At 31.5% G+C, this 25,832-nt stretch overlaps 3 protein-coding genes across 4 annotated transcripts; 1 reads left to right on the forward strand and 2 right to left on the reverse strand.

Moving 5' to 3' along the window:
• The first annotated feature begins 112 nt into the window (after positions 1 to 112).
• Positions 113 to 12,104, forward strand: LOC131625483 (transcription factor MYB98-like). Its single transcript, XM_058896369.1, has 5 exons — positions 113 to 762; positions 842 to 968; positions 1,302 to 1,898; positions 11,651 to 11,814; positions 11,861 to 12,104. The coding sequence occupies exons 1-5, from the start codon at positions 113 to 115 to the stop codon at positions 12,102 to 12,104; spliced, it is 1,782 nt and encodes a 593-aa protein (XP_058752352.1).
• Positions 12,105 to 12,913: 809 nt separating this feature from the next.
• On the reverse strand, positions 12,914 to 14,159 carry LOC131605313 (GDSL esterase/lipase At5g62930-like). Of its 2 annotated transcripts, none has more exons than XM_058877688.1 (6): positions 14,066 to 14,159; positions 13,889 to 13,968; positions 13,679 to 13,819; positions 13,490 to 13,566; positions 13,200 to 13,364; positions 12,914 to 13,117 (listed from the first exon to the last, which is right to left on the reverse strand). In XM_058877688.1, the coding sequence occupies exons 1-6, from the start codon at positions 14,157 to 14,159 to the stop codon at positions 12,943 to 12,945; spliced, it is 732 nt and encodes a 243-aa protein (XP_058733671.1). In that variant the 3' UTR covers positions 12,914 to 12,942. The 2 variants fall into 2 exon arrangements, with proteins under 2 accessions (XP_058733671.1, XP_058733675.1); XM_058877692.1 differs by having other exon boundaries at positions 13,679 to 13,812; positions 13,882 to 13,968.
• Positions 14,160 to 23,016: 8,857 nt separating this feature from the next.
• Positions 23,017 to 25,295, reverse strand: LOC131636372 (GDSL esterase/lipase At5g62930-like). Its single transcript, XM_058906983.1, has 6 exons — positions 25,162 to 25,295; positions 24,986 to 25,063; positions 24,766 to 24,906; positions 24,437 to 24,513; positions 23,745 to 23,909; positions 23,017 to 23,416 (listed from the first exon to the last, which is right to left on the reverse strand). Exons 1-6 carry the CDS (start codon positions 25,255 to 25,257, stop codon positions 23,236 to 23,238), a joined length of 738 nt encoding a protein of 245 aa, XP_058762966.1. The 5' UTR covers positions 25,258 to 25,295; the 3' UTR covers positions 23,017 to 23,235.
• Between the last annotated feature and the right edge of the window lie 537 nt (positions 25,296 to 25,832).

Raw genomic sequence — 25,832 nt, forward strand, 5'->3', positions numbered from 1 at the left:
CAAACAATCTTATGCATTTGATGATTCATTTCAATTGTTCTACATAGTTAATGCATTATAATTCTCTCTCCTATAATAAAAACACACAAATCAGTGTTAGTTTGTTACACAAATGTTTCCTTCACTAGTTTCTGTTGCACCTAATTCTGTCATGGTTCTTGAGACAAATCTCGGAGAAAACTATGCCTCACAACAACCAATGCACTTGCAAGAAAACTACTTAAAACCAAGGATGAAAGATGAGCTTCCTAATTTTGATGCTCATTCCTCTCATGGCAACTTCTTGCAAGATTTTCACCATATTGATCAGTTTCACGTGCATGGTTCTTCGTCCTCCAATCATGTTTTTGGGGTCCAAACTCAAACTTTTGATCCTTTTGGGAATGAACAATGCGCAAATACAGGTTTTGAAGTTTATAGTGACAAGTCTTTTGCGGAGAACAATAATGGTGGTAATCAACATGCTCATTTTATTGATAATTTTCAATATGATGGTTATAGTTTGAATGTTCCTAGAAGGAATCATCTTGATCTTATGGTTGAAAACCAAAGCTATTTTCCATTTAATAATCCTTCGGAAACCAAACAGTTGAACTATGTTGTACCAGATGATGAAGTTTCAAGCATAGCACCAACAAGTTATTACCAAAGAGGTGATTTGAATCGAAACAACAGGCTACTATCTCCGACCACGAGAAGAGCGTTTAAAGCGAAGAAGAAATCAAGCATAGTGAAGGGGCAATGGACCGTCGATGAAGATAGGTACTCTTTAATTTTTCAAACACAAGTGTGCATATTTCAATTTTTATATGTGTTTTGATTTGAATGCTTCTTCAAACAGAATGTTGATTCAAATGGTGGAACAATATGGAATGAGGAAGTGGTCTCATATTGCTCAGAGATTGCCTGGAAGAATAGGGAAACAGTGTAGAGAAAGATGGCATAACCATTTAAGGCCGGACATTAAGGTATATATGCATTCACGCGCGCAACACTTCCTTTTTCACACATGTTTGAAATGCACCTACTTATAGAGCCATCTCAAGTTTTTTGGAGGGTTCAGTGTAGATTAGTGACAATTTAATCACGACAAAACAAATAGAAACTCTATTTAACTAGGGTTTATGTGTAACAAACATTTTATGAAACCCTATTTAATCATGTTTTAACTGCGACAAATTTTAGGTCATGTGTGATAGTCCGCCTTGCACGTTCTCAAAGACAGCTCTGCCTACCTATACTGAAGTTTTTCCATATGGATTTTTCTTCTATATTAAATTTTAATTTGCGTGTTTTTGCAGAAAGACATATGGACTGATGAAGAGGACAAGATATTGATCCAAGCTCATACTGAGATAGGAAATAAATGGGCAGAAATTGCGAAAAGATTAGCCGGAAGAACTGAAAACTCAATCAAAAACCATTGGAACGCAACAAAGAGAAGACAGTATTCGAAAAGAAAATGCCGCTCGAAGCATCCTAGAGGCACACTTCTGCAGGAATATATCAAGAGCTTGAACTTAGACCAAAACCCACCAAGAGACTTTCGAAAAAAATCTTCTTCTAATGCTAAGAAAACCATTACTTGCAGCACAAGCAAAGAAGCAATACAACAAAATCCTCAACCACAGATCATGAATCAGTTTTGTCCCAATGACCAATCAGTCCCGAACTACGAGTTTAATGATTTTTGTTTGGATGATAATTTGTTTGAAGAAGGGTGTGGTATTGATTCTCTGCTAGATGATATGGCAAGTGTTCCTACAATGGGTGAGAAAGAATTTGATGAAAAACTATGTGATAAGGGAGGTATACAAGTTGTTAATCTTGATGAACATCAATTTGAGACTGAGATTGAAGTTAAGAAGGAGATAGATTTGGTGGAGATGATATCTCAGGTTAATCAAACTATTTGATGAATAAATCTTTGTCCAAAGATGATATAGAATTTGGATTCAATTTTTCATTTTGTTACTATTTATGTTATACCATACTTTATGATAATTAAATATTATCATTACATGTTTGTTTAAGTAAAGAAATATAGTTTAAGTTTTCAACCAACATAGTCACTATAAACAATAATGAATAAAGAAGACATTTTGTATAAGATTCTAGTTATTTATTTTACTTCATTTTTTATATTTTTATCATCTTATTAACTTGATGAAAATCAATTAATAAAGTACTGGAATGCAGTTAATTAAGTGTGTATTCTTTTTATTTTTTTGAATAAAGGAAATTATTGAACTAAAAAGAAAATCAAAAAGAATGGAAGACATAAATTCTAACACATCAAAATGCTAACAAAAATATAGTTGAACATATCCAACATATCTTTCAAAAAAACTTTCAAAAAAGCACAAAAAGAAAGTGAATTCCATCAAATGTCATAATCAGCAGAAAAATATGCATTGACTAAGCAGAAAAATATGCATTGACTAATCTATTTGCACATGCACCATCCTCACTGAAAATATAAGACATCTTGAATTTAAATGAGCGTGTAAAGTATTCTTACATTTATTTGAAATATGTCCATGAACAATATTCACAATAGAAATTGCACAAATGGCTTGAATTGAGTCAATTTCAAGTCAAAGATTTTTACGGTTCTTTCTCTTAGTATCTTCGATAACATACATTATTCGATGCAATTCAACTTGAAAAGAAGGTTCAAACTTCAATCTTATCAGAAAAAGCTCCCAAGAATGTTCATAAATTATCTTAAATATGCCACCACAAGTTGATATTCTAGGATTTCCTCTTCAAACTCCATCTGTGATGATGTACCTAATTTAATTATAACTAAGAAAATACCATTAACTTGTATGATTTTAGGTGCAGGAGGATGTCGACATTTGAGATCAAAGCAATTAATAATTGTAAACTCGTGAATTGAAGATTACATGTTCCCATTGAAAGAAGTAGATGTCATATATGTTGGAGAGTCAGAGGAAGGTGGGAGTACCAACGAGACTATTACTCTATGATTACAAGAGAGGAAGACGCCACATCTCCACATAAAACCTTAAGGTGATAGGTGAATGAGTCTTCTCTCTTATAAATCTAACATTTCATTTATTCATAGGCAGTGTGAGACTTTAATCATTCAAACTTGCACCAAACAATATATAGGCCAATTATTTAACATGAAGAATATCTCTATCATGTCAATTTTACCATTTTGAAACTTCGTATCATTTCTTGTGTGTCAAATTTTCTAAAAAATTATTATGATGAGAGTCATGATCAAATTCTAAATTTGAGAGTTTTAACTTCTACCAGCAAATTTGTATAAGCTTTGTTAACTATTTCTATCAATCGCTCCATCCAATTCTAGAAAAGTGAAGTGTACATGCATCTAGAAAATAAGTTGTCTACATTTTTACATTATATATATATATATGAGCGCCTCAAAACCATATGCATATTCTCATTCGAATCATATTGTCTTTTGTTGTAATAATATTATGCATTAGTTTCCAAGTCACTAATGACTTAGTGATTGATATGTATGGATGTCAAATGAATTTTTTTCATAAGGCTCAATGTATTTCCTCATGATACAATTGTAGACATATTTAAAAGATAGATCGTCATCTTTAAATTATGTCCAAATGAGTTTATCAACAATAGTATTATCAAATGAGAAGTTAATCTTCAAAATGTCTTCAATAATTTGAGGAGTCAAAATAGATTAGCCATGGGGAATGTGTCAATTGATGTCTTGAATAATTGAATTGACCTTAATAATTTGCATAAATTGAATATCCACTGACATCTACTAATAAGCCATGATGAATATTTCAATTGATATCTTTAATTTTGTATCTCAGTCAATTATTAGCGCATAAATCAATAGCCCATAAATCAATGTTCTTTCCATTATCACCCTGCCATCTATTATGTTTATCCAGAAAGAAAAATGAATGCTTAATGTCATGCCTTGTTGAAGAAGAAATATGACTTATGATTGACTCTTTGTGCCTGGAGTATCTACTAATAAACATAGAAGACCATAGATTATAAATAGTCAACAACTTTCAATAAAGAGATAAACAATCAGCTTTATTTATTGTCTTAGCTTTGTTTATTGTCTTAATATCGCTCAGACCAAGATCTTCTTTAGACCAAGGCAAACAAATAATCTTCCAAGATGTGGTAATCAACTTTCTATTGTCTATGCTACTTGTTCACACAAAGTTTCTAATGCGAGAATCTAATTTATTAATAAGATTAACTGGTCATTCATAAATTCTAATACTATATATGATTTTCTGGACGAACTGAATTCTACCTATCATAGAAAGAAGGTGACCCTTCCAAGTAGTTAGTTTGATCAACATTCTATTTGCTATGTTCTGAAAATGATGAGTTCTAGATTTGTCTTTGAATATATAAACTCTAAGATAGTTAAATCGTGTTTGTCCCACGGTAAATCCGAACATATCTACAATGTGCCTCAGCATACATAAAACTTACATTTATAATTAGACTGATGTGTAGATCAGAATTCTAACTATATTTTTGAAGTAGATGATTAATGACTTGAGATTTTTTCTGATATTTTTAAAATAAATATTTAATAACTTTTTTATTATTTTGTATAAACAAAAAAAAAACATAGAACTTGTTTAAAAAAGGGTTAAACGTTATTTTGCCCCCTGCCATTTGGGGCGAATCTCAAAAACAACCCTGTAAAATAAAAAACACAGATTCCGTCCCTGTCATTTGTAGATTCCCCTGTTTTGCCCCCTCACTGAATTTGGTCAACAAAAATGATGATGTGGCGTGCTGTGTTGGATTTTTTTTTATTTTTTTAATTACTGACGTGGCTGCCATCTGGATTTTTTATTAATTTAAAAAAAAATTTAAAAAGAATCTTATTTTTTTTAAAAAAATTATTATTTGTTAAATTTTTTTTTAAAAAATTTTATATTCGCACTTTTTATTTTATATAAATTATTGGTTTAAATGATAAAACATGATAATGTACTCAAAAATTGATTATGGGGGGAGTAGAACCCACCACCTTCACATTGTAACTACAACTACGTATCCACTAGGCTACATGAATTTTTTTGTAATACCAATGCACTTAGCTATTTTTATAGCATCAAAACATTTTTTAAAACTGAACTAACTAAGACTAGCTTAATTAAAACTAAATTAAACTAAACTAAATTAATTAAATTAAAATTAAACTAAATTAATTAAAACTAAACTAAACTAAATTAATTTAAAACTGAACTAACTAAGACTAATAAAATAAGACTAAGTTAATTAAAACTAAATTAAACTAAACTAATTTAATTTAATTAAAATTAAACTAAATTAATTAAAACTAAACTAAATTAAACTAAACTAAACTAAACTAAATTAATTAAAACTAAACTAAATTAAACTAAACTAAGCTAAACTAAATTAATTAAAACTAAACTAATTAAAAATAAATTAAATAAAACTGAGTTTAATTTAAAATATATACTAACGTTAATTTTAAAATAAATTAGTATATTAAACTAAAATTAGTATAAATTAAAGTGAATAAATTAAAACTATTTTAATTAAATTGAGTTAAAAAACACATTTTAACGTTGAATCTATAAAACTAACTTAATTAACACATTTTAACGTTAAAAAACTAAACAAAATTAAATAAACTAAATTAATATTGTTATATTCATTTTATTAATGTTAAAAAACTAAACTAAATTAAATAAACTAAATTAAAATACTTAATAATAATAAATTAATAAAATTAAAATAATGAATGTTTAATACTTTTAATTTTATTTATATTTTCAGTTTATTATAATTTTATTTATATTTTCAGTTTATTATAATTTTATTTATATTTTCAGTTTATTATAATTTTATTATTTTCAGTTTATTATAATTTGTTACTACAAAATTATAGTTTTTAAAACTTGCAATTCTTAGTTTGTTACTACAAAATTCTTAGTTTTTAAAACTTGCATTATATATATATATATATATATATATATATATATATATATATATATATATATATATATATATATATATAAATATAAATATAAATATAAATACAAATACAGTCGGCATTTATATATATAATAAAGAATAAATTTGGCCAACATGAAAAAAAAAAACAAACGTGTGAAAAAAATATTTTTTTTAAAAAATAATAAATTTTTTAAAATAATTAAATTTAAAAAAATAAAAATAAAAATATATCCAGTTGGCAGCCACATCAGCAATAAAAAATAAAAAAAATCCAACACAGCACGCCACGTCATCATTTTTGTTGACCAAATCCAATGAGGGGGCAAAACAGAGGAATCTACAAATTACAGGGACGTAATCTGTGTTTTTTTTTTTTACAGGGTTGATTTTGGGATTCGCCTCAAATGACAGGGGGCAAAATAACGTTTAACCCTTTAAAAAAACTAAAACGGAAGAGGGAAGTAGTATAGTAAATACTCCTAGATAAAGAGGTAATTACAAGTCTCAGTTACATGATTGTTTAATTAATTAATATTGGTCTTTGGAAGAAAATGGTGTGTGTAACTACATGAGGGAACAGCTCTGAAGAACGTTATTAAGTTTTTTGTCAAAAAACAACGTTATTAAGATGAGTTAGAAAAACGTATTAAGATTGCTTAAATATATTTACGAAGAACTTTTTTTTACTCAACTAAGAAATTGATTGTATTATTAAAATTGAAATTAATCTTTAACCTAAAAAAATGAAAATTTATCACTACAGCCCTAATGCGGTAAATATATGTATTGTATAGGGATGAAAATAGGTTGGATCAAGTAAGGGTTTGTCAAGTGAGTCTGGCCTGCAAAAAACTTTAAAACTTAAGTTTCGCCGGTAGCCTATCGTAGGCTTATTTTTTTTCATGAGTCTGACCTTTTTGAATGTCTTATTGGCTTATTAGCCTACTTAAAAGCCTATTTCATTTGAACATTTATAAATAAGTCATTCAACTTAACTTTATATAAACTAACAAATTAAAAGATATGTGAGATTAAATGTTTGTTTGTACTGAGTTATTTGAGTTTACCTGGTAGTATAAATTTTGTGATATTATTTGTTTGAGAGAACTTATGAAAGCAACTTAGGACATTGTTCATAAGATTTTTTTTAATTTATTTTTATAATTTCTTCAAGATAACTAAGATTTATTTTTATATTTTAATTCAAAATACAAAATAAATAATAAAAATAAAATTATTTATATGTATTTAAATATGAATGCCTCATAGGCTTAAAAGGCTTTTTATATGACATGTGGCCTAGCGTTTTTAGCTAAATAGGCTTATAACAAAGCTGAGGTCTTTTCTATTTATATAAAAAACCTGGTCTAGCCTAGGCCTATGTAGGTTGGGCCGTAGACCTCTGTAAGTCGGTATGGCCTATTCCAATCTCTAATTGTATGTTTTTTTTATGGATCTCTTCTCTATTGTACACTTGTGATAGAAAAAACTGTATTTTAACCAAAAATATTAAGTAAAACTAATTATAAAATTCGTTGTTTGTTACAAACTCTCCATCAGACTTTTACGGAAAATATTTTCTTGAAAGAGAAAAAATGATATACACTGATAGTGTAAAATAATTTTAAACTTTCAACCCATCACGACCATGTTAAGTGTTAAGTCACACTGTTATTTTTAAAAAAATTATGTGACATGGCTGATTTATGAATCTCAATTGAATGACAGTATAAAATTATTTTGCAATATCAGTGTACTACCTTTAACCTCTTTTTGAAAAATGTTATTTTCGTATTTGAATAATATATGAAATTGTCACTATAATTTTTAAATTTATCAAAATTGTAAATTAAAAATGTTTTTAGTGTTTATTTAAGAAAATTCTTTCCTATGTCTTTTTAATGTAAGATTTATGAATTATACCGACAAACTAAAAATATTTTCCTTGACTAAATTATTTATTTAAAAATAGATTCATATACTAAAACGAATAATAATAAAAGACACTTGTATATTGGACTAAAATGTTCTTGCTTAATTATTTTTCTTAGACTTTATGTTTAAGGGATTATGGACAAAACTATCTTTGATCAGGTTTAACTATCATAAAGCAAACCACGTGTTAAGTGATGAGTCCAACAAGACTGTCTTTGTCAATAATCGAATACATTCTGCATTGAAGGAATGACTCACCTCTGTCATTCCACTAAGTGATACAAAGTCCAAATATGTTAGTCGTGTTTGTAGGCATTAGAATCGACCTCTCCTTAGGTTCCTCTATTAGACGGTCGCATCTATAAATACTTGCATATGCATATGGATAGATTCATTCACTTTTCACATATTACAACCCAAAAGCCTTCTTGTTCTCAACAATGCAAGCAATGTATCATCTATTGTACTCATAACAGATACAATTGATGGCCACTATAGGGCCAAATAGAACTAACATGGACCCTACTCGCACTTGAAACTTCTGTCAGCCTAACTACCAGCCACAATATTGAGACTTTCCACCAATAGCACCAAAACGATTGAGATGTCTCAATTGAGATGCAGACCGATATGGAAGAGTTACGTCGTTACAACGAAACTCTGTAGGACAATATTTTGTACCTTCATCAGCAACAACAATTGAAGGTCGACCAACTAGAGGATAAGGAGATCCTAGATCCTCAACCCCCCTCTTATAAGATGTAGGATACGTAAGTCCTAGAAAACTTCAAGCAGCCCTCATTGATAACTTTGATGAAAAGAGTGACATGTAGGAGCATGTTACCACCATTAATACTCAAATGGCAATAATAGGCACCAATGATTCCCTAAAATTGAAAATCTTATCCATAACACTAAAGGAGGTGGCATTGAGATGGTACACGAGCCTGCCTAGATTTTTTATGACCAGCTTCTAGGACCTCTCAAGTATAAAGTATCCATGACCAGTTTCATTAATTTTCATCAAGGATAAGGGAATATCTAGTGAAATTCAACAAGGCATCCAATAAGGTGATGAACCCTAACAAAGAGATGTTTGTGAGATCTTCTATAACAGACTCAAAGCTGAACACTTCAACAAATCCTTCGCCCATAAACCTGGAGACTACATGGATGGCATCATGTCAAAGGTTGAATGATACGTGAACGGCAAAGAAAACAACACCTAAAAAGGGTTAGAGAATTGAAAGAATGCGACATAGGGACCTAAATTATCCCACCAGTGTGGGAACCACGTCTCAGAACCTATTTGTGACAGGGTAAACTTCCCACTATAGAATCCATAGAAAGCTGCACACCTCTTAACACCTAGAAGAAGTAGATATGGTGCAAGGTACTTCACATGAATGTCATACCACCCCCTCTAGCTCTGAGTTGGAAGGTGATGGGAAACAGACTGAAAATAGGTTCATGTGAAATGTTACATCTCCATCAGGATCAGTTTTAGGTTGCATGAAAATGCCAAATCAATAAAAGTCAGTTAACTATAAAAAAATTCTTCCTACAACATCAACATTGGATGCCCCACCTTCATCATTTTAGAAGTCTTCATATCAACACTCTATCTAACTATGAAGTTGATAAGTTGCAACAATTTGTAAAATACGCAGGCACTTATTAATTTATTTTGCAAGTAATCAATGGAAAAACTCGTGCTTTATCAATGAAAAGTGATAAAACGCCTGTTCGAGGAAAGAAAGATTGAGGGCAGAAGCGTTGTTCGAGGAATCGTCAACAGATGTTGTTCAACTTCTTTCTTCCACGCCTTAATTTTTTTTAAATCTACGATGAGTTAGCATAGCTAGTTTTCTTTTTTTTATTAAGGGTAGATATAATTGCCTTAGTACTTATGTTTTGATCCTGATCATGGTGGTCTATGTAATTCTTCTTAGGTTTTAATATTGATGGATTCTTCATTCTTAATGTTTGTTTTATATTAACTACCTAATACATGTTTTCTATGGAACTATGTGCTTGCTTGTTCAATCAAGAAGTGATCAAAGTCAAAGTTAGTCATACCTATCATGGTTGATTTTGATGATGACAAATTATGAAGATTCAATCTAACCTTGATGAGACTTTGATGACAACTTGTGGAAATAATATAATTTGATCCTAAAGCATAAATACAAGCAAGTATGTTAAGTGGTTATAGATGAATAAGATAGTTTGTTCAAGCTCTTCCTCTGAATAAAGCCGAAGAGTTAGGGTTCAATGACCATCGATGATGGCATCCAACTTGAAGATATCTCAATCCTCATCTCCAATAAAACTCAAGCAAGTGCTTATATGATTGGTGTATTCGGAAAATTCTTGAAGCTTCAGTGTGTCAAAGAGAAGAAGCGTGAAAGGTTGCCTGATCGTGTCTTAGTGATTAGTGTTTTGTAAAATACTAGGGCATTTTTGTAAAATAAAATGGCTAAATCATACACTCTCAAAAAATTTTAAAGCCTCTATTTATAAACTAAAATAACCTAAAAATATTTTGGAGTCTTGCCAAATGAATTTGAAACTGTCAGAATGATTTGAATAGTCCAATCCTTTGAAGCATATTCCCGGTCAATTGGATAAGGGGAAATTGCACCCATAATTGCTTGTAACATTAAAATACCCCATTCCTAATCGATTGGACCATTTAAATAGCCCATGTATTATTTAATTTTCGTACCAACATTTAGCCTATAAATAGTGGCCTATCCCCTCACTTTTTAACATCCAGAATCGTGAGTCTTCTCACTCTCCTCGAAGCCATTCCTTCGCCTCGAAGCAATGTCATTGCTAAGACTATGTACAATGGGGGTGTTGAAATTTTTTTTCAACTGTTGAATTCATGCAATGATATGTTTAATAGCTTGTTTAATATGACGTGGATTACTTTGTGTTGAAAGAATTCAACATGTTGAATGAATGAGAGTGGGGCAACATACAATATTTTGCAAAATCCTATTGGTTGTTGTGATTATTTGAATTTTCAGTGTGTTGTAAATGGTGGTAAAGTAGGGTGTTGAATTTTATTAAACAAAACTATTGTAGTGAATAAAAGTTGAATGTGTGTTGAATTATTAGGTGGAAGAGAGAAGATGATGTGGAGTATAAAAAGTGAAAAAGTAGGGTGTTGAATTTGGAAACCATTGTAAATAGTCTAAGGATATATGCACCTAGGGTGGTTTTGACACTGGCAACTTTTCTATTGCTCAAATGTTTTAGTATCTTAGAAACTCTAACTGGGACCAAATCATTACCGAAGAAGAGAATTAGTCCATCATTTGGAAGATGAAGGTTCCAGAACGAGTTTGATGCTTCATTTGGAATATTTTTCAAAAAAGGGCTCATCACTAACGAGTACCTTGGGCACATTAGCTTGCGTGATAAATATTGTCATGATTGCAGGGACCAAGTTGAAACTATTCTTCATGCTTTCACATATTGCAATATTGCAAAGCTAGTTTGGCCTCATCTTGTCAGCAACACCAACAAGCAGTGTTTCTTTCCAGTTAATTTGGAGAACTAGTTGTTTATTAATTTGCAGGAAAATCAAAATTGTAGATACCACAACTAGACTACGACTTGGGCAACAACTTGTCATAGCATTTGGTACTGGAGGAATAAATGTCGCCATGACCTGAATTATTTCATCCCTCATAATCTAGTGCATATCATACAGGATATGACTCAGCAATATAGCAACTGCAAGAAAATTCAACACAATTTCAATAGAAGTGGCAATGGGGTGATTAAAGTTACTTGGAAACTGCCAGAAAGAGATTGGATATGCATAATGATAGGATTGTGCGGAAGAATCCAGATTCTTGCTACGGCATCATCAAGGTAAGTGGTTGGGATGTTTTAGCAAGTATATTGGCAAATGTAATAGATATACTATTGAATTACGGGGAGTGTTAACCGGCTTATTGATAGCTCAGAAAAAAGGATACAAGAAGATCATTGTTCAAGTTGACAACAAACGTGTGGCTACGGAAATTCAGGATTCTACTTATCAACATAACCAGGGAGCCAATTTGCTGAGAAGAATCTGTGATGTGGGGAGCAGCTTGGAGGCAATGCGGATTGAGTATCAGTTTAGGAAAGCTAACAGATCTTTTGGCAAAACAAGGTAGCGATTGCATAAATGAGTATATTGAAGAGTGTCCTAGGTAGATGAGTCGTGTAGTGATAGAGGACTTACATGATTCTTTTGTAAGGCATAGTCTCTATTATCTTTTCTACTTGGGCCTTGGCCCTCCCTTTCTAAAAAGTAAAAACAAAAGTTAAACTCGATAAATATTTTGTGTAGAAATTTTAATATTAAGTTATCGGTTGGTTCATCAACTGAGCCACTTAAGAAAAGCTCTCTTTTTTAATATATTGTTCAATGTTAAAAACATTATAATTTTACTTTCAAGTTAAAATGATAATTTTATTTTAATTACTATTTCAGTGATCTCTTCTTAAGTATAGACAAGTCTTAATTTTATCTACACAAAATCATATTTTTTTCAAGTGTAAAAACAATTTAAAACATAATGAAGAACTGAGATTATTAAAATTATGGCTGGGTTAGAGACCTCTGATTCACCTCTAATTTGAAGTCAATGACTAATTACTTAATGGATTATCTAGAATAATTGGAAAGAGGGAGAGGGCAACAACTACATAGAGAAAAATTGGCATATTTGCATGTTAATTTCTGAAGTAATCAATAATAAAACATTCAAAATTAGTTATCAATCACTGACATTAGAAATTATAAAGATAACAACAAGAACAAAATTAGCATAAGAAACATTTGAAGCCATACACAGATACACCAGTACATTAAACGTGATAAACAACACCCTTTTGTTTATGAGAATGATTAAAACCATGCCAACTAAAAAATTCAGTAAAAATGCTAGCAAGTCCGTGAATAGAACAGAGAATATAAAATTGAAAGACTAAACCAGAATCTTTCTGTAATTAGGCATCACAAACATTCTGCTGGAAAACGATCTCGGGATTTTTGTGATCAATTTTTAAGTGCTGAGGAAAATCAAATGGCATTTTATCAGCAGAAAGTCCCGCCTCATTGAACACCTTGATCACTTCTTGATATACTACTTGATTTCCATATACTGTCAGGTGCAACCCATCCCTGTAACACCAAAACAACAATGTTAATCAATCAGCCTTAATGGCTAAACTGACATGTATTTCAAATTCAGATTGCAACAAACCATAAAAATTTCTTTTTCCAGCCATCCGTTTCTTGCATTTTGGACCATAAATCTATATACGGCACGCCCATTTCCTTGGCTGTCTCAACACATGCTTTTGCATATTGACCGGTAACTTCATTTGTTCTTTCGGACAATTTACTAGCATTATCACCATATAAGGATCTGCAAGACACAACAAAAACTACTTAAACATGAAACTAATAAAAAAATGGTGAATAATTTATAACTAATATTCTCTATTTCTCAGACTGGTTAATCTTTAACGAGAGAGAAGAAATTTATCTTACATTGCAAATGCTCGACGGCCTTCTTCACAAACTGGAGGTGGAGTAATAAGCACAATAAGCATAGCTGGTGAGCTTGACTGAAATCACATTTTTATTTGCAATCAATAACTGATAATCACAAAAAGTTAAACAAGTAATTAAGAGAAAGTGATCAAAATTAAACGCAACACAGAATCTATAAAGTTGAACCTTCAAGTGGTTGATAATCTTTTGAAGATTTTGCTTGTATTCTGGAATAGGTACATGTTGTCTTTCACTGGTTCTTCCGGTTAAAGCCGCATCGTTAGCACCGAAGAAAATGGTGGTAGCAACCGGAGGTTTACGTGACTCCTGAAAATGAAGCAGAGATCAATAACCGCCGCAAAATAATAGAAAACGTATTTGATTTCGATAACATACCAGTGGGAAGATATGATTGAGTAAGAACAAAGCCCATCTAGTGTTGTAACCGCTATAGCCACGAACAGTTACATCAGCCTGAAGATTAATAGATTTTGTGATTTGTTAGTTACATTGCATGAAAATAATAAAAACGGATCTAATCTGAAAGAGTTTGAGGAGAAAGAAAGGTTAACTTGCGAGAATAGTGATTGGCGAGGGAAGAACCCCATCCATTGTTGAACGATTGCTCGGTTATTGAATCTCCAAACAACACTATATTTTCTCTCATTCTATAATTTCCACTCTTACAATAACTCAGCGCCAAAACCTCCTTCAAATTTATACTATTATTAAGATATTATCATAGCATTGTTGTTACAATATTTCCTTTTTTGATGAAACGTTAATAGTTTTTTTGAAAATTTGTTATTTTCTTTAAAGTATTATCATCTTTGTCATTATGGTTACTATCAATCAATAATTTTCTTATTTTTTTAGTTTCTTAAAAACTGAACGATTGGGAAAAAAATTATAATCCTTCCTATCATAATTTTAAATAAAAACAAAAATTTTTCAAATGTATTTAGCCTCACATATAAACAAGATACATATAAAGATCAAATTTATTTAATAACAAATGTATTTAGCCCCAAATTTATTTAAAGTAATTAATATTTTTTTGGCAAATTCTTTGGTACCCTTGAGTTTTAGTTGGGTACCGGTACCCTGAGTGTTAATTAATTTAAAATTTTAATTTTTTAAAAAATAGAATAATATTAAGAAATGATGTGACATTGAATATCTTCATTTAATTGGAGGAAGGTACCGGTACCCAACTAAATTCAAGGGTACCGGAGTGTTCACCTATTTTTTTTTGTTCTTAATTGAAATTCGTTTACAAATTTTTGGAATAACAACATGTAAAGACCAGATACATGTGGTCTATATATTGCTTTATATATAAATTAAATACATTGATTGTTCAAATAAATTTAAAAAGTAAAAATTTATTTATAATAATAATTGGAGAAAATAAGATTAGAAAAAAATATTTTTAAAAAAAGGAATAAATTATAGATTTATTTAATTGATGAAAAACTAAAAAAATATATGTATATAATTTTGATTTGATAAAAACTCAATCTGAATTGTAGTCTAAACTATTTTTAATAAAAGGACATCCAAACACACATGAACCCGTATAATTGTATAAGGCACTAAAAGAGAGTAATCAAAGAGTAATCCATAAGAAAGTAAGACAAGCAAAACGTGTTGGTGATGGCTGAGCACCTAAGAACTAAAGTGTTGGTGATTTTAGTATCATCAATGTAATTTTGGTAGTAATGTGATTTACTGAAGGCCGATGCAATTATGTGTTAAGCTTGAAACGAGTTAGGGTAGTGCGGAGTGCACGCTTGTCGAGCCAAACGTGTAATTGAATATGAATAATAGAAACGGGGTTCCAAGGGGTGCGGGGCAGCGCCCTGTTCCGAAAATTCGTTTGAATAGTTGCACCCTTTCCCAACGGACATAACAATTCGTTTGAATAGTTTCACCCGTTCCAACAGACATAACTGTTTTTCCGAAAAGGTGTGTATGTTCGTCTCTATTATTGGTCTCCTATATAAGGAGTCTTTTGGTCTCGATTTGAAACACGAAATCATATACTTCCTCTACATTCTGATATGTTCTCCATTGTCAGAAACAGATTGATTCTTCAAGAATTATCCCCGCAAAGATTTCGTGAACCCAGACAAGTATAGGGTCGAAATACTTTGTTCGGAAAGTGAACGAACACGATTCTTGAAGATATCCAGGATTATCATACAAATATCTAACAAACGAACAAAGTATTTATTCTGATAATCATGGCTGGAGGAGGAAGCACCGTGAAGGAGATGACTAAAAGTTTCGAAAAATTGGACAAGTTTCAAGGACAATTTACATATGCAATGGCATTCGGGGTTTTAGTTTCAAGCATCAATGAGTGGCACTAGACAGAACACAAAACAAAATGACGTTATGGATTCGGTTGATATCAGAACGAATATTGTGATTTTCAGGTAAATATTAATTAATTTTGATATGACATGCATAAAATAATTTTCGTATTTGCGTAACGTTCGGTAAGAAATGATAATTTGCAACGGATAATGATTTCCATACTAGATTTATTCATAATTGAAATTTGAATATGCAAGTGATGTTGTGCCGCTTACTGCTTTGCTTACGTAAATGAAATTTTCTGCACTGTGTTAGAGTACAGTGCGGTTAAACTCAATTACAACACTGCATGTGTTTCACTTTAATATATTATTATGGACATTGTCATTCATAAATTTTGCTGCTAATATAATATAGAAAAGCATTATAAAAAGTGCCACCTTTTTCAACCGGTGTAACAGTACCGTCACTTTCAAAACAGTGTGATTGTTTATATTAATATTAACGTTATAAATTACCCAGAGCATCTTGTTTATATGCAATGCATCTTGAATAGACAATTTATATATAGACTAGTTATCTACTAGTTAAAGATAATTAGTAAGTGAAAATATATATATAGTTTCTGAACTTTATCAGAGTTTATGATAATAAATTAAAGTCTATAATTTCAAATTATAAAATTGAAGTTTTATTATGTAAATAAAATGTTTGTCTCAATGAGAATTTTCTTCATGGAGGATATGGAATTTGAAATTCCTACATTTGACGAACCTCGTGAGAAAGGTTATCCACAAATTATTGAAACATAAATCGAAAGTTCGTCGATGATGGTTGAAAAACAACTCGAACTTAGGTTAAGAAAGAGAGTTCGAAAGACTCGGGATCTAAGACCGAACATAATTAATTCTCGATTTATTTCTCTCATGTAGAAGAAAATAGTGAGAATTTTGTTGGTAAGATTCCTACTATTCTTCAAGTGGAAGATGATCCTAAGATTTATAAGGAAGCAGTGGCTTCAAATGACTTATTGGAATAATGATATCTAAGATGAAATAGTTTCAATAATGTCAAACCATACTTAGAACTTGTCAATCTACTTAAAAGATCAAGATCCATTGGATGCAAATGGATGTTTAGAAGGAAGTATCATAAAGATGGTACATTAAACACCTACAAGCTTAGATTAATAGTCAAGTGTTTAGACAAAAGGAATGTGTTAATTATTTAAACACATATGCACTAGTAGCAAGGACGAAAACAATTAGAGTATTGTTGCATTAGTTTTTGCATGAACTTATAGTTCATCAAAAGGGTGTCAAAATGACATTTCTAAAATGGAGATCTCGATGAGGAGATTTACATTGAGAAATCAGAAGGTTATATACTTCCTGTTAATGGACAAAAGGTGTACAAGCTTGTTAAATCCTTGTATGGATTAAAACAAACACCGAAACAATGACATTAAAAGTTTGACTTTGTCATTGTAAGATTCTCCGATTAAGGAAGAGACACACAAATTAAAAGGGAGACTCACAACTTAGGTGGAGACTTTTAATTCTTATCAAAATAAGAATTCAAAGAGTTTGTCATCATCAAAAATGGGGAGATTGTAAAGATATATCTTATATATAGTTTTGATGAAGACAAAGGTTATCAAAGAGGAAAGGATCAAAAGTCTCTTGCACGTCAATGATGAAGTTGATTAAGAAGGATTAACATAGAAATTCAAGTGAAGACTTGAGATAAGTGAACATAACCAAGGTACTCTTTGTAATTTATATTATACTATTTTAAATTGCTCATAATTTCATCTCTCACTTCATCTGAAAACCTTCTTGCATCATCATGCATGATTATCTAGAAATATTTCTTCATCTAATTCTTGTGACAAGTGTTGGTACACAAAGTTGTGTGAGAACATTGTGATTTTTTTTTGTCTCCGTGTTAATTATATGTTGATCATTATCAATGAGATGAATGGAACTTTATAAACAAAGAGGTTTCTAGATTCGACATTCAAGTTGAAAAGATCTTGAAATGATAAACACCATTTTCGATCAAATCAAAGTGAAATAGTGGGGGTTAAAAACATGTATAACTAGTTCCACAATGGAATCTGAGTTTGTAGCATTAGCTGCTGCTGGTAAAGAAGCAGAATGGCTAAGGAACTTGGTATATAAGATTCCGATATGGCCTAAACCGATATCACCAATTTATATCCGTTGTGATAGTAGTGCCACACTGGCTAAAGCATATAGCCAAATATACAATGGAAAGTCTAGACATTTGGGTATTAGACATAGTATGATTAGGGAATTAATCATGAATGAGGTGATATCTATTGAGTTTGTTCGGTCGCAACAAAACTTAGCTGACCACTTGACGAAGGGGTTAGCAAGAGACTTAGTGAAGAAGTCGGTAATTGGGATGAGATTAAAGTCCATTTAAATATATTAGTTATGGTATACCCAATTCCCTTCTAATACAACGTTAGAAGCAGAATTCAATGTGGAAAGATCATAGTTAAAGATTGGAGCAATTGTGTTTATCTTCCCAAGGTAAGTGCTCAGACCTGCAAGTGATGGCTAGGTTGAAGTATATCTTCTTAATGGTTCTTTTGAAAAATTGCAAATGCAGGTGCAAGATTAAAAGGATCACCTATGTGAGCATGAAGTTTTGCCGCTTCAAGAAGCTTGGACTTGGCTTCCTATATGCTTATTAATGGATAAGGACACATGGCTTGTAAAGTGTCAAGTATGAATAGTAGAGTATTGTAAGAAACATATGTGTACTATATCTTTAGATATTCAAATGGATTGACGGGTTCAATCATTATGACACCCCGATTTTCGAATATTTGGAATGTGTATTTGTACTAAGATGAAAATTCAATCGCAAGACATTTTCTTCTATGCATTTGTTTGATCGTTATACATGTAAGTAAATCAAGGATTATACTAAAATGGGGGGAGTTTGTTGGTGATTTTAGTATCATCAATGTAATTTTGGTAGTAATGTGATTTACTGAAGGCCGATGCAATTATGCGTTAAGCTTGAAACGAGTTAGGGTAGTGCGGAGTGCACGCTCGTCGAGCCAAACGTGTAATTGAATATGAATAATAGAAACGGGGTTCCAAGGGGCGTAGCCCCTGGCGGGGTGCGGGGCAGCGCCCCGTTCCGAAAATTCGTTTGAATACTTGCACCCTTTCCCAACGGACATAACAATTCGTTTGAATAGTTGCACCCGTTCCAACAGACATAACTGTTTTTCCGAAAAGGTGTGTCTGTTCGTCTCTATTATTGGTCTCCTATATAAGGAGTCTTTTGGTCTCGATTTGAAACACGAAATCATATACTTCCTCTACATTCTGATCTGTTCTCCATTGTCAGAAACAGATTGATTCTTCAAGAATTATCCCCGCAAAGATTTCGTGAACCCAGACAAGTATAGGGTCGAAATACTTTGTTCGGAAAGTGAACGAACACGATTCTTGAAGATATCCAGGATTATCATACAAATATCTAACATAAAGAACTGTCTAAAATGGGCCAAGAGGCCTTCCGAAACACACAATAGAGGTCTCTCTATTGAGCCTCCCAAACTAACTCCAATTAATAGCAACTTGTTAAACATGTAGCTGCATATTCCTAAGGGGAGTTGGTTGCATGTCCTTATCATATACAAGGGGAGTACCCCAGTACAGTTATTTTGTTGTTTGTCTTATCACTTTCATTTATTATTGTTTATTGAGTCTCACTCACAAATTGCACACCTTAAATTAAGTTTTGAAATCGATTCGTAAATTTTTTTAGCATGCATAAAATCTTTGGTTATGTTTGAACATGCTCAAGATGTATTTAGTCAAATACATGAGTTCGTGGAATAAAGACTATGTGTGTTCAATTGAAGTCAAGTGCAAAGAAAAACTTTAAAATCATAAAAAATTGTGTTTTTATGCATTTGATTCGAATCTATCATTTACTCACTCAATTTGACTCGAATCAAATCAAACAGAAGTGACTAAAACTTTTCAAAAACCATTTGATTCGAATCAGGTTTTACACATGATTCGAATTTAGACAATTTCATGTCCCCTCTGTCTAAATTGACTCGAATCACATTTTGCACATGATTCGAATCACGCAACTTTTCAGCTTTTTTTCAAAGTTCCATGAAACAATTTATTCGTATCAATTATTGCACATGATTCAAATCTCGGGACCTATGATTCAAATCACAAATTGCACTTGATTAAAATCAACTGCAAAATGAGTCAAAAACATGAATATATTTTATTCCATTCACTTGCTCACTTGACTCATAACATGCATTGACTTTGATTCAAATCTAACCAATATTTTTTCAGTATTTTGTGTGCTTCATCTCAAGCACATATATAAACTTTTGTCATCATTTGTTCTTCATAATCATTTATGAATTTTTGTGAAAAATCAACCACATATTTTGAATCTCATGCATTGAAATTCTTTCATCTTCAACCTCTTTTCAATTTCATTTCTTAATCATGAGTGATTGTTAATTGATTAAGGCATAAACGGTCTTGAAACTAATCATTCTTGAAGATTGAGTAAAGGTTTTTCAGGTTCTTGCAAGATTGGGGTTGTTGCCATTGGTGCTGACAAATTTTAGGGAAAAGAAGAAGGTCGTCTCTCTAGATTTGCCTTAGTAGTGACAGTGTGAAAGGCTACGGATAAGGCGGAGTTATTTTTACATCTTCGAATAATTAACCGCTCAAATAATCGGTAGGATCAAGGGGTTAATTTCTACACACGAAGGTCTGGAGCAGAATTGGTGATAATGGAATATTGGAAGCATGGATTGAGTAAAGATTTCGGAGAAGAGTTTGGTGTTTGGCCATATACAATTCAAGATCCAAATTGAAGTTTTATTTTTTATTTTTCTTCAGCATTATTGTGGATTGGTGATTGTATATACTCTCAAGATATTTGTCAAAATAAAAGGATAAATTATTAAAGTGGACGCAGACTCAAACGAGGACGACAGAGTAGAACCACTATAAATCCCGGTGTCATCTCTCTATCCATTACTCTTGAATTTGAATTTCGTAAAACATGCATGCTTAGGTTTAATTTTGGTAATAGCAATTTATTTGATAATCTTAGGTTTTGTTGGAATTGGTAACCGATTAAGAGCTTTAGTGGTGATTGAAACTGAGAAACATTGTGCCTTTAAAATTTGCCTTGTTGATTAATTGCTTTACCAAATCTCGTGACTTATACAATTAATTCAATTGCATACGTTGTGTTTCTTTATCTAGACATTACGATATTTGTAAAGTGATTTGAGTTGTTATTGAATAATTAGCAATTGAGTATAATTTCACATTTTCATTTTACAAACTTCCGCGCACAAACTTTGAAAAACCTCGGGTTATTCTCATTTGAAAAATCGGTTGATTTGTTATTAAATTACATTCACCCCCTCTCATGATTTTGATCATAGAATAAGGGATACCGCCTTTTGGCTTTATAGCTCAGGCCTAAGAGGTCTTTTATAAATATCTCAATTTCATAATTGGGAGTCTCATGTAAAATTCACACCCACGGTGGGCCGAGTAAAACTGACCCTGAGCAAGCAGGATCTCACTTTCATTGTATTTTTTAGTGAGTACAATTGACGTTCATAGTTGGGTCCGACAAAACTAACACATTCTATGTGGTAGTACTACTAGCAAAGACGATAAGGGTTAATACGTATTTTTCCCTGCCATATGGACGGAATTTGAAAAAACCTTAACACATTAAAACGTTTGGATTCCCTTCAAAGCTAGATTATCATGTTTTGCCCCTTTATTATACCTATTCATTATTATAAAAAAAATGGCATGGAAGGCATTTTTTTAATGACTTGGATTGCCCAATTGGTTTTTTAATTTCATTTTTCATTTTTTTAAACCCTCCTTGGCTTTTTATTTCTTTCTTTTTTTAACTTTGATATATTAAAACATCAAAAATCCAAAACTTTCAACCAAGAAGATTCAAAATCAGGTTCATCACCTTAATTGTACAAGTCCTTAACAATTCTTAACAATTGTGCTAGGCAATTCTTCATCTTTTATCTTCATCTTCATCTTCTTATCACTTATCTCCCCCAAAATCCCAAAACCTTTATCTTTGTCTTTCACCACCACAATCAATTTATTTCCTTTTTTCCATGACTACTCAGGTCCAAATCTCAATCAAACTCTAACACCACCACACCATCATCGTCAATTTGGATGTGGAACCCTAAGCAAAAACAACATCAAGAACAAGAAGATGAAGATCCATGAGAGGTAAGAGCTTTCGCAGAAGACAATAAACATCATGAACATTACATGGCCACCAAGATCCTACACCTTCACTTTTTGAATAAGAGAGTCGTGGTTAGCTCAAGCACTTGGCAGTCACATGAACGTCCACCGCCGCGACTGTGCTAGTCTCCATCAAAATCATCCACGGTTAAATTCATCGTCTCATCCGTCTTCTCAGTTCATACATATCCCTCCTCAAGAGATGTTAATGTTGGATTGCGCGTTTTTTTTACCATTTTGGGCTGGAAAGTTAAGTTTAACCACTTTTTCTTTTTTTTGAAGTTTAACATACTTGGATAACAACATATAAAACATTCTGGATCTAGACCGATTATGAACATGTTAGAGACCCTTATAGAAACAAAGCAAATACTGCAGTTGAATCTTTTTTAGGATTATCCTTGATAACTAGTTATTGCTTTCTTTGTTTTCTTCTTTTCATTATCGCGGTTTGCTTCAAGAGATTTTATTTGATAATTTTTCTGCAAATAATAAACTTTTACTTTCAAGTTTCAACTATTATGATAATTTTATTTTAACTGTACAAAATCATATTAATTTTAAGTATAAAAACAATTTAAAGTTTAGTAAGGAACTGAGATTATTAAAATCTATGGCTTGGTTAGAGACCTCTCTCTTATTCACCACTAATTTGAAGTCAATGACTAATTACTTAATGAGTTAACTAAAATAATTGGAAAGAGAGAAATGGCAACAACTACATAGAGAAAAATTGGCAAATTTAAATGTTTCAAAGATCATTTTAATTTCTGAAGTCTTAAAATCAGTAATAAAATATTTAAAATTTGTTGTCAATAACAGATAAGATATTATAAAGATAACATAAAAATAAAATATTTAAAATTAGTTATCAACCACTGAAATAAGATAATATAAAGAAGAAGAAAAATAGCATAAAAATCATTTGAAGTCATACACAGATATACACCAGCACATTAAACGTGATAAATAACATGCTTTTTTTTAATTAAAAATATTAAAAACTTGCCAACCAGCAAAAATGCTTGCAGGTCCATGAATAGAACAGAATATATAAAATTGAAAGACTAAACCAGAATCTTTTTATAATGAGGCATCACAAACATTCTGCTGGAAAGCGGTCTCAGGATTTTTGTGATCAATTTTAGAGTGATGAGGGAAATCAAGTGGCAAATTATCAGCAGAAAGTCCTGCATCATTGAACACCTTGATCACTTCTTGATATACTACTTGATTTCCATCTACTGTCAGGTGCAACCCATCCCTGTAACACCAAAACAACAATGTTAATCACCCTTAATAGAAGGAGTCGGAATCTCCCATAAATTTTCAATTAGGTGGTGGTGTTGATTTTACTACATATAACCAATGCCCGAGATGGTCACACGATAAATAGTTAGAAGAAAGCAATTATTACATCATTAACAAGACTCATAAGAAGTTAAACTGATGCCCTTAACTAAGAACCGGTTCATATTAAACCAGACATAGTCAAGCTAAATCCATGACCATGATGCTTTTTTGCTTTAATCAACAAGAAAATGTGGTTAAACTTATGTCAGGCATTTTTTCTAGTCCAGATTTCAACAAACCTTAAAAATTTCTTTTGCCAGCCATCTGTTTCTTGCATTTTGGACCATAAATCGACATACGCCACACCCATTTCCTTAGCTGTCTCTACACATGTTTTTGCATATTGACCAGTAACTTCATTTGTTCTTTCGGACAACTTTCTAGCATTATCACCGTATAAGGATCTGCAAGACACGTCTAAAACGACTCAAACATGAAACTAATATAAAATGGTTTATAATTTAAAACTAATGTTCTCTATTTTGCTGACTGGCAAATCATATACCCCAAAAATTACCGCAAATACTTGAGAATGTGAAAACAGTTGCAAGACAGAGTTTAAAAACAGTATACCACAAATTATTTTACTAGAAGCTGACAGGAACCAAACAACAACAGACTGGGAGGGTGCAATGCAAGGTATAACAAAAGAGGCCATGTCAGATATTTTAGATGTATATATGACAGGAAGATAAATAGTCAAATGGTGGTTCAGAAAATACGAATACGAATGCAATAGTGATGCTAATAACAGTAATAACAATAGTGGCAGTAAATTTAGCGATTAGTGCATACTAAACCACACAAAACAGGTAGCAAGAATAGTTTCCTTCGATGATAACAATAAGATGTCATAAATAGCCAATAGTGAGGCCAGACAATGTTCATAAACAAATGCGGAATTTAACGAGAGAGGAGGAATTTATCTTACATTGCAAATTCTCGACGCCCTACCTCACAAATTGGAGGTGGAGTAATAAGCACAATAAGCATATCTGGTGAGCTTGACTGAAATCACATTTTTACTTGCAATCAATAACTGATAATATAATTGGGGTATTTTCTACCTTTGAAAGCACAAGTAAAAAGATAGAAAATCATCACAAATCGGAATCAGTTCACTAATTACACGAAAATGCCAGCCGCAACTTAAACACCGTCATCGTTGATGAAATTGATCATAGATAAAATCTTGAAATTTACAGTAACAATAGGCGGAATGTACAAAATTGAACATAGACGGAATCTAGAAAATAGAACCTTCAAGTGGTTGACAATTTTTTGGAGGTTTAGTTTGAATTCTGGAAGAGGAACATGTTGTCTTTCACTGGTTCGTCCGGCTATAGCCGCATCATTAGCACCGAAGAAAATTGTGGTAGCCATAGGCGGTTTACTTGATCCCTGAAAATGAAATCAAGATCAATAACCGCCGCAAAAGAATCGAAAATGGCAACTGAGTAATTTGATTTCGGTAACATACCAGTGGGAAGATGTGATTGAGTAAGAACAAAGCCCATCTAGTGTTGTAACCGCTGTAGCCACGAACAAGTACATCAGCCTGAAAATTAAATCGATTTTGTGATTTGTTAGTTAGATTGCATGAAAATAAGGAAAATGGATCTGATCTAAGAGAGCTTGAGGAGAAAGAAAGCTTAACTTGCGAGAATAGTCATTGGCGAGGGAAGAACCCCATCCATTGTTGAACGCTTGCTGCGTTATTGAATCTCCGAACAATACTATATTTTCTCTCATTCTTGTGTCAACGCGATTTTATTATTTCCACTCTTACAAATAACTGAATAATAACCTCGCACGAAAAACTCCTTCAAATTTATATTATTATTATTATTTATTTATTATTATTATTATTATTAATATTATTATTATTATTATTATTATTATTATTATTATTATTATTATTATTATGAAAAAAGGGTTATGCACTGACAGTGTAAAATAGTTTTACACTGTCAACCAATGACGATCATGAATCAGAACAAGTCAGACTAAAAATTAAAAAAAACTTGTATAACATGGCAGAACGTTATATTCTAATTGGATGACAGTGTAAAATAAATTTACACTGTCACTGCATAACCATTAAACTCTTATTATTATTAGAGTGCATTTCCATTAAATCATTATTATTATTATTATTATTATTATTATTATTATTATTATTATTATTATTATTATTATTATTATTATTAGCATGGTTGTCATTGTTTTGTTGTTACAATCAATCAATAATTTTCCTTTTTTTGAGGAAACAGTAATAGTTTTTTTAAAATTATTATTTGTTAAAACAATAACATTTTTTTTTTGAC

This window comes from Vicia villosa, linkage group LG1, assembly GCF_029867415.1.
Source record: "Vicia villosa cultivar HV-30 ecotype Madison, WI linkage group LG1, Vvil1.0, whole genome shotgun sequence".
In the NCBI taxonomy this organism is placed as follows: domain Eukaryota; kingdom Viridiplantae; phylum Streptophyta; class Magnoliopsida; order Fabales; family Fabaceae; genus Vicia; species Vicia villosa.

What these genes read in the sequence shown, in the direction of transcription:
- LOC131625483 (XM_058896369.1), top strand. Translation starts at nt 113, where the DNA reads ATGTTTCCTTCACTAGTTTCTGTTGCACCTAATTCTGTCATGGTTCTT. An exon ending in TGGTGGAGATGATATCTCAG is followed by an intron (nt 1,899 to 11,650) that starts GTTAATCAAACT and finishes CATATCATACAG; the next exon opens with GATATGACTCAGCAATATAG. An exon ending in CTTGCTACGGCATCATCAAG is followed by an intron (nt 11,815 to 11,860) that starts GTAAGTGGTTGG and finishes CAAATGTAATAG; the next exon opens with ATATACTATTGAATTACGGG.
- LOC131605313 (XM_058877688.1), bottom strand. Translation starts at nt 14,159, where the DNA reads ATGAGAGAAAATATAGTGTTGTTTGGAGATTCAATAACCGAGCAATCG. An exon ending in GGCCGTCGAGCATTTGCAAT is followed by an intron (nt 13,365 to 13,489) that starts GTAAGATAAATT and finishes TGTGTCTTGCAG; the next exon opens with ATCCTTATATGGTGATAATG. An exon ending in TGGAAAAAGAAATTTTTATG is followed by an intron (nt 13,118 to 13,199) that starts GTTTGTTGCAAT and finishes TTGGTGTTACAG; the next exon opens with GGATGGGTTGCACCTGACAG.
- LOC131636372 (XM_058906983.1), bottom strand. Translation starts at nt 25,257, where the DNA reads ATGAGAGAAAATATAGTATTGTTCGGAGATTCAATAACGCAGCAAGCG. An exon ending in AAATTGTCAACCACTTGAAG is followed by an intron (nt 24,514 to 24,765) that starts GTTCTATTTTCT and finishes ATGTGATTTCAG; the next exon opens with TCAAGCTCACCAGATATGCT. An exon ending in TGGCAAAAGAAATTTTTAAG is followed by an intron (nt 23,417 to 23,744) that starts GTTTGTTGAAAT and finishes TTGGTGTTACAG; the next exon opens with GGATGGGTTGCACCTGACAG.